General features: G+C 45.2%; 1 protein-coding gene across 2 annotated transcripts in view; it reads left to right on the top strand.

Annotated features, from left to right (window-relative positions):
* Nucleotides 1-12028, top strand: part of LSM4 (LSM4 homolog, U6 small nuclear RNA and mRNA degradation associated) — a 41096-nt gene extending 29068 nt beyond the window's left edge. For both annotated transcript variants that reach the window (XM_029614359.1, XM_029614360.1), the window contains exons 4-5: nt 7703-7886; nt 11604-12028. In XM_029614359.1, the coding sequence (XP_029470219.1) occupies nt 7703-7886; nt 11604-11692 (273 nt within the window). In that variant the 3' untranslated portion in view covers nt 11693-12028. The remainder of the gene's footprint in view (nt 1-7702; nt 7887-11603) is intronic.
* Nucleotides 12029-12446: the final 418 nt, after the last annotated feature.

Here is a 12446-nt window from a genome sequence, read left to right as displayed (position 1 = left end):
CCCCAGAGTAGCACGTGTCTCTCCGTAACTAGGGAACCTTCCTTTTCTATCTATGGCCCTATCCTCTGGAACTCCCTGCCTAGTCATCTATGGCTAACTCAGGACAGCAAAGCCTTTTGCAAACTGCTAAAAACTTTCTCGTTCTCCAAGGCCTTCCCTGCAGCTTGAATTCGTCTCTGCACATATTCCCACCACCGTTTTCCCAGCAGTTAACTGCCTCACTACCCCCGTTGTAACTTAATTTGCTCCCCACTTTAATTTCTGCAGTGTCTCTGATTTCATGTAAATATTATTCTGTTTTGAATTTGTGATTGTTTTATTATCTTTATTTCCCTGCCCTGAACCGTTCACAGGAGCAGATGATAAATACTTTTAAATAAATAATCAAGGGACTTTGTCAAATGCCTTCTGAAATTCCAAATACAATATATCAAAGAAATCCTAGTAAATTGGTAAGGCAAGACTTCCTTTTTGCGAAAATCATGTTGACTTTCTCTCCCATTTAAACTGTGTCTGTCTATGTGGTCAGTAAATCTGTTTTTTTAAGAATCGTCATCTGGCTTATTGGTCTATAGATTCCTGGATTACTCCTGGAGCCCTTTTGAAAAAATTGGTATCACATTGGCCACCTTCCATTCTGGCACTGTGGCCATTTTAAACTGTAGGTTGCAAATTGCCAGAAACGGGCCTGTAATGTCATGTTCAAGTTCCTTTGGAGCTCTGGGGTGATTTTTTTTTTTTTTTTTTTTAAATTCTTTAGCCTGTCAATCTGATGTATTGCATCCTCCAGTTTCACTTTGATTTCATTTAATCACTCTGTCATCCCTCATCAAAAAATATGTCCGATGAGGTATGACCCTGACATCCTCCTGACAGAGGCGAAGAATTCATGAGGAGGTCCATATTCAGCACCACTTAGCCAAATAAGTTTTGACTTATCTGGCTAAGTGGTGGCGACTGAATACCTGCTGGGGATCAGTGGTGGTCATTTAGCTTATACTTATCTGAATAAATAGCCAGCTAAGTGGCAGGCAGAGCATGGGCATAACTTACCTGGCTATCTTGACTCAGTTATCTTGCTAACTCTGATATTCAGAGTTAGCATGTCCAACTCTGATATTCAGAGTTAGCTAGATAACTTATCCAGCTAACTCTCGGGCCAATACAGTAAGGTGCGGTAGAAAGAGGTGCGTTAGTGCCCGGCGCGCCCGCGTTTGCCGCACAGTTCAGATCACCTACCGCTCGATACTGTATTTAAATGGCATGCAAATGCAAGCCGCGTCCATGAAGCGCAATCCATTTTACTGTATAGGTGCTATACAGCGCCTATATAGGGTGCACTGGTACCTGTCATTTCAAATGTCATTTCAAATGACATTTGAAATGACAGATACCAGGAAGTGGATCCCTACTTTAATCAAAAGAAAACCTAAGGCGAGCAGGGCGAAAAGCGACTCGACATGCTATTAAAATATTGTAAATAAAGTGTAACAAAAGTTAACTTTTTCTTGCAGCCCTCTCTGCCCTCCTCCGGAGGCGCGCACTGCAGCTCCCCTGCCTCCCAGGGACAGCCGGCGGCGAAAGCAGCTTCCAGCGGCCCCCGCCAGTGAAGGTGGATGAACGCACGCCCGTAGTGCACTGGCGCTCATCAGCAAAGGCGCATGAACGGGCGTGCGTGATGTGACTGCGTACGTTCATACGCTTTCGCTGACTTGGGCGCCCGTCAATTTGGGGGAAGGAATTCGAATGCACCCTTATCTAGACGATTGGCTGATCAAAGCGAAATCCCCAGAGGAAAGCCACCAGGCAACCAACAGAGTCAAAACTCTACTGGAGAGCCTCGGGTGGGTGGTCAACTCGAACAAGAGCTGTCTGTAGCCCTCCCAATCTCTAGAATACTTGGGAATCTGGTTCGACACCAAACAAGACAAGATCATCCTGACACAGACAAGGAGATTAAAACTGATGACCCAGTTACGAACCCTGTTGAGCGAACTTCGCCCCATAGCATGGGATTACCTACAAGTTCTCGGCCTCATGGCATCCACACTGGAAGTAGTCCCATGGGCACGAGCTCACATGAGACCCCTACAACGCTCACTACTATCACGATGGGATTCACTGTCCCAGAACAACACCATACGGCTTCAGCTCCCAGACAGAGTTCAGACCCAACTACAGTGGTGGCCACAAGAAGCCTATTTGAGCCAGGGAACGAGACTATCCTACTCACCATGGATGCCAGCCTACGAGGATGGGGAGCAAACTGCCAGGAGCTAAAACGCACAAGGGCAATGGAACAAAGAAGAGTCGGGATGGAATATCAATTGCCTAGAAGCCTGGGCAGTCAGATTAGCCTGCCTAAGGTTCGGTCACAGACTCCAAGGCAAAGTGGTCAGAGTAATGTCTGACAACGCCACAACAGTGCCTATATCAACCGTCAGGGAGGAACCAGAAAACCAACAGGTGTCTCTGGAAATAGACCGCCTAATGTCATGGCGGAGAAGTGAATTTTCAAGAGATCTCGGCCGTCCACATTGCCAGGAAAGACAGTGTTGCGGCGGACTACTTCAGCAGAGAGAGGCTAGATACAGGAGAATGGAAACTGTCAACCACAGCATTCCAGTTGATAGTAAACTGTTGGGGAACGCCAACCATGGACCTCCTGGCAAACCGGTCCAACGTCCAAGTACCCAGTTTCTTCAGTCGCAGGCGGGAACCCTGGTACAGACCTGGCCACAGGAGACTGTGTGTTATGCCTTCCCGCCGTGGCCTCCCTTGGGTGCGATCATCCACAAGATAGAACACCACAGGGGACCAGTATTTCTAGTGGCCCCGGACTGGCAAGAAGACCGTTGGTACACAGACATGCGAAGACTGCTGGCAGGGAACCCCTGCCGCTACCTCCACCACAGAGAGACCTGCTTCAGCAGGGACCGATCCTCACGAAGATCAGCTCTATTCTCTTACGGTCTGGCCATTGAGAGGACACATTCCCTTGCGAATGCTGTGTCCTCCCAGGCCTGAACCTCGAAGGTGTGAATGGAGGACCACATCGCCCGCCTGACATATCTCGGCATGGACAGCAACTTGGTTTCTGCTCAGGATACTGCCTGGGCCCTTGTGAATGGGCCTTGACTTGTAGAGGTGGCGGTTTCCCTGCCTCTACGTAGGCTGCCTTGATTACTTCTTTGATCTAGGGGCTATAGTTGACCGCGAGGCCGCTTCCCTTTTTTTTCTTCCCGCTGTGAAGGACGAATTGGTGGTATGTCTTTCGTACGGATTCCGATCTTTCCAGGTATCTGACTAGGAGTCTGCCTACGTTAAGATGGGTGAAGGAGGCGTGAGTCTTCAGAGTCCTTATGCTCGTCTGGAGATGGTAGCGAGATGGTTTGGTTTAGGTGGAAATGCAAAACCACCTTTGGAAGAAAGGGGAGGGGACAGTGCATAGCTGTATGGATCCTGGTGTGAATCTGAGAACGGTTCCCGACGGAGCCCAACCAAAACAGGGTTATCTCTTTTGACTCCCGCTGCGGTGCTTGTGCCTGGGATGGCCAGCGTCTTCAGGCTTAGAGACACGAGATCTGATAACTAGTCTTTGGAGAAGGAGCCGCATCATGATCGGTATGGTTCTATTCCTGGAGGGATTTCTCCTTCCTCCACGGAGTTTGGCTCTTCCTCAGAGGTGTCCGTGTCCCCTAAGGGGAGGCTTTTGTCCGGAGGGGGCACGTCTCGGGGAGGCCGAGATGGGCCTTGAAGGTTTTGGTCTTCTGGTGGAGGTGGAGGCTGAGGCTGTGGCTGTGTCATGGATGGCACCGCTTGTGCCTGGACAAATGTTTGTAGCCCTTTGAAGAATTCTATACCTGGGTCATATTGAACCCAGCAGCATCCTCCGAGGGTCCCAACTGAGGGAGGGCGAGCCAGGGATAGAGAGAGGTCCTGGGTACTATTGTTGGCAAAGCCGGATTCCTCTACTGGCCGGGGGGGCCTCGTCCTGGTTCCCCCAGGTCCTCTTCGCACTGCAGGCACAGGGCAGAAGCCACTTCCTGTTGCGCAGCTCTCAGGTGGTAGGCCGGGCAGAGGGCTTGTCCCTTGGCTTTCTTGGCCGGTGGAGTCGTTCAAAACTCGTCTGTGCGCCTATATGCACACACTGGGAGGCTTAGATATGCGCTCCGGGTGCGTCGAAGATGTGCGTGCAGGCCGCTATGTGCGCCTAGATAGATGTGCATGCCGCTGTGCGCACAGGCTTAATTTGTGCACCCGGTGCCGTTGAGCGTGCCGCTGTGCGCACGGCACAGATACGCGTGCCACTGTGAGCTCAAGAAGTTTATGGGCCCGGCTCACCGCTGTGTTCTCCCACTGGCAGAACCTGCACTTCATATTGAATTCCTCCTCCTATCGGTACAAAGTACTTCCCTTTGGTCTGTCATGAGCACTGAGCGTTTTCACAAGTACCTAGCTGTAGTAGCAGCACCTCTCCGACAACAGGCTTCAAGTCTTCTCCTATCTGGATAACTGGCTGCTGACTGAGAGCAAATTCCCAGGAAGGTGTGCTAGCCACCTTGCAAAACAGCGATTAACTCCTGTAGCCCTGGGATTCCTAATACATTTCAAAAAATCAACTGATTCCCTCTGAGGATCAAATTCATCAGCAAGTATTTATTTTATTTATTTTTAATTTTTATATACCGACATTCTTACATCCGATGTAAATCATACCGGTTTACATTAAACAGAATAGCAGGAAATAAATTTCCATAGTCTAATACAATGAACATTTCTAATTAAAATTGTTAACAAGCGAAAAGAAAAGGTAATGAATTGGAATAAAGGTTAAATAACAGAAAAATATAAAAGATTTTTTTTTTTTTTTAGAAGCACAAGGGTTGCACGAAGGGGTGCACAAAGGGGAGAGCCCCTTTGTCGCGCCCCTCTCGCACGGCCGCGGCGCCTGAGGGTGAGGGCGCTCTTCAACAGTCGCCGGAGCTCCCAGTGACCGGGGGGGGGGGGGGGGGGGGCGTGGTCACAGATTCTCTGGAGGAGAAGGCATTTATTCCCTCACATTGAGTGATTACTCTCAGGTCACATGTACACAAACTGCTACACACACACACACCAGTCCACAGCCAGAGACATGATGGTTGTTCTGGGCCATATGGTAGCAGTGATCCACATAATTCCTTTAACCCACTTCCATATACGACATTTCCAGTGAGATCTTTGGTCACAATGGGGCCAGCTTGACTCAACCCTAACTATAAAAGTACAGATTTGACAGACATGAAACGGATCTGTGCTAGTGGCTACACCCTTTCATTTTTCAAGAGGGCGCACCTTTGGGTTTCATCCTTCATCAAGTAACATCGGCAAAGGATGCCTGTACAAGATGTTGGGGAACCCACACAGGCTGCTTTCAGGCTCAAGGAACTTGGTCAATTCCAAGAAACAATTTTTCAATCAGTCTCCTGGAATTGAGAGCGATCAGATACCCTCTATCTTTACTTGTTGTGCAAGGGGAAGAGCATCCTTATGTTTTATGTAACAAGGAGGCACAGGTTCATGGACTCTGCCTAGAAGTGATAAAGTTATGGGAATGGGAAACTGAGCATCAAACCACACTGCTGCAAGTGAGCTACCTTCCAGGCATTTCCATTAGCAGATCACCACAGCAGAGTCTTTTGACTACACAATGATCTCTGCAGCAATCAACAACCAACAAGCTGCTCAGTCTGAGCAGTCATTCAGCGATCAACTCATTTGCATCAGAACAAAACAGAAAACTAGAAAACTTTTTTTTGCTCTTTCTTCCCAGCAAACTCAGCTTTTCTGCTCAACTGGAATACAGATCTCATGTATGCTTTTCCACCAATTCCACTAATATCCAGTACAGTACCAAAAGTGCTCAGAGACTGGGCCTGACTGATTCTCATAGCTCCAGCATGCAAATTTGGTTTTCATATCTAGTGCAGGTATCCAGCAGTCCTCCAATCCATCTGTGATCAGATCCATCCTTATTAACCCAAGACAAGGAATGTCTTTTATCCAAACCTCTCATTCTCTCAATCTGGTGGTTTAGATGTTGAGCATTCAATATCACCAGATTGTACTTGTCAAAGGAAATTGAGGACATCCCAGTATCCACAAGAAAGCCATTATTGAGGAGAGCCTACAGCTTTAAATGGAAAAGAATTTCCACATGGTGTTGACACAGTTCTTAATCATTCTCATGCGAACCCAAAGTGTTACTTAACTATTTGCTATCTCTTTCTACTTCAGGTCTTTGCTCTTCATCAGCGAGAGAACATCTCAGCGTTACAGCTGCTTACTATACTGAAATTGATAGTTTACTTTCTCCAAATTGAAGAAAGGTTTGTGGCAGACTAAACCTCCTGTTCCATGGGATCTTAACATGATCCTGGCACAATTCATGAAACCATCATTTGAACCATTGGCATCAACTTCTCTCAAGTTCCTAACATGGAAAGAACTATTCCTGGCAATAATAAAATCAGCCAGAAGTATCGATGAACTTCAAGCTCTAGTTTATTACATGCAGTTCTTCCACAATAGGGTACTGCTCTGCACCCACCCAAAATTCCTGCCAAAAGTAGTATATTTCCATATTAAGCTATTGTGCTCCCTAAATTCTCAATAAAGCAAAAGTTCTTCTAGCTATCAGAGAGAAGTCTGTTCAGTGCCGTCAGATGAGGCCACCCACATGTCATGGTTAATTCATCTTGCCATCTACAGAAAACATTGTTTATGGTAAGCAAACTTGCTTTTTTATTGACCTAGCAGTTTTTTCTCTTCTTTCTCTGGGCTTCCAGCTCAATGCATACTGGCCTCTTGAGATTTGGCACCATGAATCTTCATTCAGAACTATTGAGGGATTTTATCCCTATTTAATGTCCCCTTCCAAGTCACTTAGCTTGGTCATTGGCGTGACAGTCCTCAGCTGAGTGACATGTACCAAGGCTTCTCCTGGAAACCCCACAATCATGGGTCCTAAAGCTGGCCGCTAGCTGTCATCATTGCACGATGACCGACTCTTACCATCGGGGACTGCAAAATCATCTTCATCGTAAAGCTTGTATTCTCTTCATTTTCAGAAAATAGTTCATGTCTTGTCTCATAATTTAATGGCCCCTACTGAGAGTCATACCAAAATAAAAGCAGTTATCTAGAGTGAGAGTTTCAGGAAGCAAAACTGAGAACAAGGTAACTATTTTATTATATCATGAATATAGGATGAGAAATAGGTAAGTTATGTGTGTTTTGTTTTGTATTTTTTTTTATACACATCCCTGTATCTTTGTTCAGAAGCTACCCATACAACTGCAGACTAATTAATGGAGCCATTAGATTAGTTAATGAGTCTGATCAGGTGTATCATTTCCGGAAAGGTTCAGGCCTTCAAGTGATTTAATTGGTCTAATTCATTCCCTATCTTAGTAATAAACAGAAATTTTGATCAAGTCCTGCAAGGTAAATGGATTGATTTTAAATGTGATTATATTTTATGGTATTCTTTTTGTGGCAAAGTACACGTTTAACTTTCTGAACCTTATCTGAAAATCATCTGATTACAATGTAGCCATCTTGTATTGAAAATTCAATTATGTATGTTTGAAACTGCATTTAAAAAAAAAAAAAAGGATGCCTGCTAGAGCCAAAGAAGGATCAAAGTGTTTCTACATAACAGGACGGTGATAAATTCTGGAGGATGCCGGAGTGCTACATCCGTGGCAGTACCATCAAGTACCTGCGGATTCCTGATGAAATTATCGATATGGTGAAAGAAGAAGTGATGTCAAAGGGCAGGGGACGAGGTGGCATGCAACAGCAGAAGCAGCAGAAAGGCCGTGGAGCTGGAGGCCCTGGGCGAGGTAACTTTTAATCCAGTCCTCTTCAAACCACTTAGAGCCTGGAGAAGCTTGCACTAAATCTTGCATTGTATTGTAGCTCAGTGAGGCCAGCATAGGAACAATGTGCTGATGTCCTCTCTAGTGGGCCTGGTTGAGATATGTTCCTTGCGAGTAGATGCACATATGGATTCCCATACACAACCCAACACCTGATCTCTTGACCATTGCCCGCTCTGCCACACCAGTGGCAGGGCGGGCAATGGTCTAGTGGAGGTGACCAAGACGGTCACCTCCACTAGCAGGCCACCCCAGCCCCCCTGCCTCCCACAAGGCGAGTACTCTACTCTAGCTAACGCCCATGTCCTGCTATCAAAGGTAGCAAGGCTGTCACCCTTCACCTGAGCCTTCTTGAAACCTGGTACTGTTCCAGTGTCATTTAGGGTTGTAACTATGAAGGTTACGCCGATTGCTTTCTCCTGATGAGAACTGTATTGGACTATCGTTCATAGCAATGATAGGCCGTCTTTGGCCCAAGGCCGGTTGGTACTCTTAACAGTACAAAGTTTAAAATCTTTTTTTCACCTTTGTAAACATGTACTGATGTTTGTTTTACTTGAGTTTTGGAGCATTCTTGTGCTTGATTCATTTTTACCCTCACCTGATAAAGGGAATATAGTTCTCACAAACTAGTGTCAAAGGTACTAGGTTAGTCCAACACAAAGGTGTTGCCTTTAGCTTATTTGCTGATCTTTCTAGGTATTCTAAATGGACAAATAACCACAAATGAAGTAATGGGATGGTCAACTCTTGGTTGTGGCTCTTTGGGAGGGGGGAAATACCCAGGCTTCCAAAAATTAGCCCCTGGTGCCTGCTGCTGGCCTAGGTAGGAAGAGAGCCAGTGCTGCTGTGATGGGCTGAGGCTTAGAAGGAGCTTGTGCAGCCTGGGTGGAGGGAGGTAAGAGACAATTTTAAAACAAAACAATAAGCAAACAAAAAAATATATAAATGGACACACAACATCCCAAAATGATAAAGCAAAAAAAAAAAAAAAAATTGAAATATAGACAAAAGAAGGCATGAAAAAAATCAAAGTTCAAAAATAGAGCAAAGAAAGATGAGCAAGAAAAATGATATTTTTATATTTTCACCTTGCCTCAAAAAAAAAAAAAAAAAAAAAAAGCCTGATGCTCAGATTTTTACCCCTGCCCTTCAGGGATCTGTTCACTGGGTGACAGACATCAAGTCCCACTGAATCCCAGCCTCCTTTTTATAGCATACAGCTGTAGCAGCCATATGGGTCCTGAGACAATCTGGATTAATTGCTGGTGGTGATGCTTTGTTCTGGGACCAGCATAATTACCCAGCAGGGCTGATGTACCCAAGCCTTTGAGACCTCAGAGTTGTCCCATTTTCGGCAGAAACTCTTGTTCTCCCTTGTGTTTGGGTTCTTATTCTGTAAAAGAGATCATAAGATGCCTCTTCCGATCCCTCCTCCCAGAGCCACCCTTCATTTGGTCACACTGGGCATCAAACTAAGCACTGCTGCTCGGAGCTGTGACAGGTGCAATGTGATAAGACGGGGAATTGCCGCTATGCGCATGAGCGGAAACTTGCTGCTTTTGGGTTTGGAAGAAATAGGGGCAGGGAATTAAACCCTTTGGGGCCGATGCAAAATTTTGGCAGAGAAAGCGGGCCCTGAACAGTCGGCGGCCGCTTTCTTAACACGCCCTTAGCACCTCCTTGCTAAGGAGAGCCAGAGTGCGTCGGCCGTCCGCCGGTTAGGAAAACAGACGCCAAGTTTATAGGCATCGGTTTTCCTAAACACCGCACAGCCAGGGGGGTCAGGAAACGGACGCTTCTCAATTGAGCGACCGTTTCCTGTACCAGACTGCCGGCGTGTTTTTAACTTTTTTTTTTTTTTTGCATTAAAATTTGTTTACTTTTTCCTCCTACTTAATACTGCAATGATATTAAGTAGGAGGCAGTACAGAAAAGCAGTTTTTTCTGCTTTTCTGTACTGGTTTAAGGAGCGCTCAGCAATTAACCTCCTCTCCAGGCAGGCGTTAATTTCTGATCACTAACTGTGCATCCTAGACAGACCTTTTTTTTTTTTTTTTTTTTCCTTTTTTGCAAAGTGAGTGAATAGCTAATAGCCTCATTCATATGCATTTGCATATGATTAGCGCTATTAGATTCACTCCGCACTGGACGTGGGTGGTAGAGGCGCTAATCCCCTTATTGCATAAGGGGATTAGTTGGCGCCTCTACCACCCGCATTCAACTGCGGGTTATACAGTGCACTCTGCCCCCATGACTGAAAATTTAGCCAATGAAGATGAGTGGCCATACAGAAAGAGAGCTGGAAATTACTTGTGTTTATTGGCAATGAACAAATGTGACTTTATTTTATTTTTTTCAGAAGTGTTAAACATTTTGCAGTATACCCTGTGGCATTAGCCAAAAAAAAATTGGCAACCACCTCACAAAGTAGTTGAGGTGTTTGGTAGTGAAATTACCCATGTAGCAAAAGTCAAGCAGTGTCAGTGCGTGGGAAATATTTAGCCAAAGAGAATCTCCGGAGCCTTGAAAAACGTAACAAAAGAGCTGACTAAGAGAGAGTGACTGGGCATACAGCCTTGCTCAGTTAGCACTCTGGCACCAGCAGAGCTTGGATGCTTTGGGGGGTCTGCGAGCTCTGAGCCCTTGTACAGTCAGCAGACCTGCTTTTGTAACCTCTGAATCCACCCCCATGCCTTCTGTTTTCTAGAGTTGGGGCCCTTATAAAAAAAAAAAGCGGTCCTTCTTATTGAGGACGTTGCATTATTGCAGTCTTGCTCTGCGCTTCTAGTTAGTGATCTTTTACATTATAAAGAAACAGCCAAGCGAGGGGGGGGGGGGATAATTTAGCAACAGCCTTATCGTGGCCTTCACGCTACAGACAGGATAGCTTCCCCCCCACCCCCCCGTGTATAATACTTGCTGTCTTCAGCATTTTGGTATCATACTCTGGTAATGTCCTTATTGAGCAGAACTGGTTAATTGTGCAGTTTTGCTGGTATTCAAACATGGCTGTATGCAGAACAGTCTTTCAATATTTGTTTTGAAGGAGCCCAGTCTTTTGCATGAAAAGCTTTCATTGTTTTTGGTTGGTTTTGCAAGCAGGTCCGATGAGCTTGGGAACAAGTTATTCACCAGGGGTACAGTATCATTTCGAGGAGAATTGCTTTACCTTCTCCATGATTCCAGTATTCATGTACTACTTAGAAATCCATGTCGCCTCTGACATGAATTAAGCAAAATAAATTCCATGGAGCCATATTTTTGGTAGACCAGACTTAGGTTTCAGCTGAAGAAAAGCCGGAAACTTGTTTTGGCAAATTTCTATATTCAAAAGCAGCAAGTCTCCAGATGTGGGGTTTATTTTGTTCTTCTACTGAATAAGAATCTAGCCATACTCTTCCTTCTTCTGCCAGGGCCGCTTCCTGGCATGAGAAGGGGACTCACTTTCAGTTCGGATTCATTGCATGGCCCCTGTGCTAAAGAATACCGGTTGCTGTGACTTGGGATTGGCCGGCTTGGGGCAGGGGCAGCTGGTCTCAAAACTTGTCATCTACTGACGGGAGCTGACTTCTGAAGCCGGGGCCTAGCAGTCGATGACCGAACAAAACATCTATTACTGCAGTAGACTTCCCCAGTTCAAAATGTATTTTTATTTCTTTTTTTTAAAAACTTTGACAGGTGTTTTTGGAGGCCGTGGGAGAGGAATCCCTGGCAGCGGAAGGGGACAGCAGGAGAAGAAACCAGGAAGGCAGTCTGGAAAGCACTGAGAAACCCCTGCTTCTGTGAGCAGAGACATTGTTCACGTGAGGCCTTTCGAGTTTTGTTTTGGCCTTTTGGTCTGCTGGCTGTTTAAAGTGTTGCATTTAAGAACTTCAGTTCGTGATTGTGTTTAAAGAGGAGAAAAATGTGAAACTCCTATAGCATACAAGCAAAACTATCATGTTCGTGTAACCTTTTAAAAAGGCAAAATATTCTGAAGACTTGCAGAGACTTCCAAAATATTTTTTTTTCCTAGTTTCACGGCTCCTGCGAAGAGTGAAAATGTTTGTTCATTAATATGTACCGTATTTTGTAATAAAAAGGGTGATCCATGGTGTGTTGTATTCTAGGCTTTTGTCATGTTGATAAAGAAGCCTTTTTTTTTTTTTCTTAAGTTGCAAACTAACATGGAGAAGAGTGGAAACATCCTTGCACCTTTTTATAAAGCTTTAGTTTTGATTTTTTGATTTTTGTATTTACTAAAAGTATCTTCTTAATGTGGACTATTTTGCAAAGATTGATTTTTGTTGGGGTTTTTTTGTTTGTTTGTTTTAAAGTTAGTAAAGACCTGATGTTAAGTTGTGGGGGGGAAAAAACCCAGAGCAAAACAATTGGGGGTTTGTACAACTAGCCACGACCTGGAACGTCAATACATTTTAGCAACTAGCTTGTCTGTCTTTGCTTGATCTCTGGTCATCTCCGACCCCGGTATGTGCCAAAGCATGCTTGAATTCTGGCACTGTTTTGTTACTGCTGTCTCCT

The sequence above is a fragment of the Rhinatrema bivittatum genome, chromosome 8 (assembly GCF_901001135.1).
Source record: "Rhinatrema bivittatum chromosome 8, aRhiBiv1.1, whole genome shotgun sequence".
In the NCBI taxonomy this organism is placed as follows: Eukaryota; Metazoa; Chordata; class Amphibia; order Gymnophiona; family Rhinatrematidae; genus Rhinatrema; species Rhinatrema bivittatum.
Note: the sequence above shows the minus strand (reverse complement) of the source record. Positions and strands in the feature narration are given on the sequence as shown.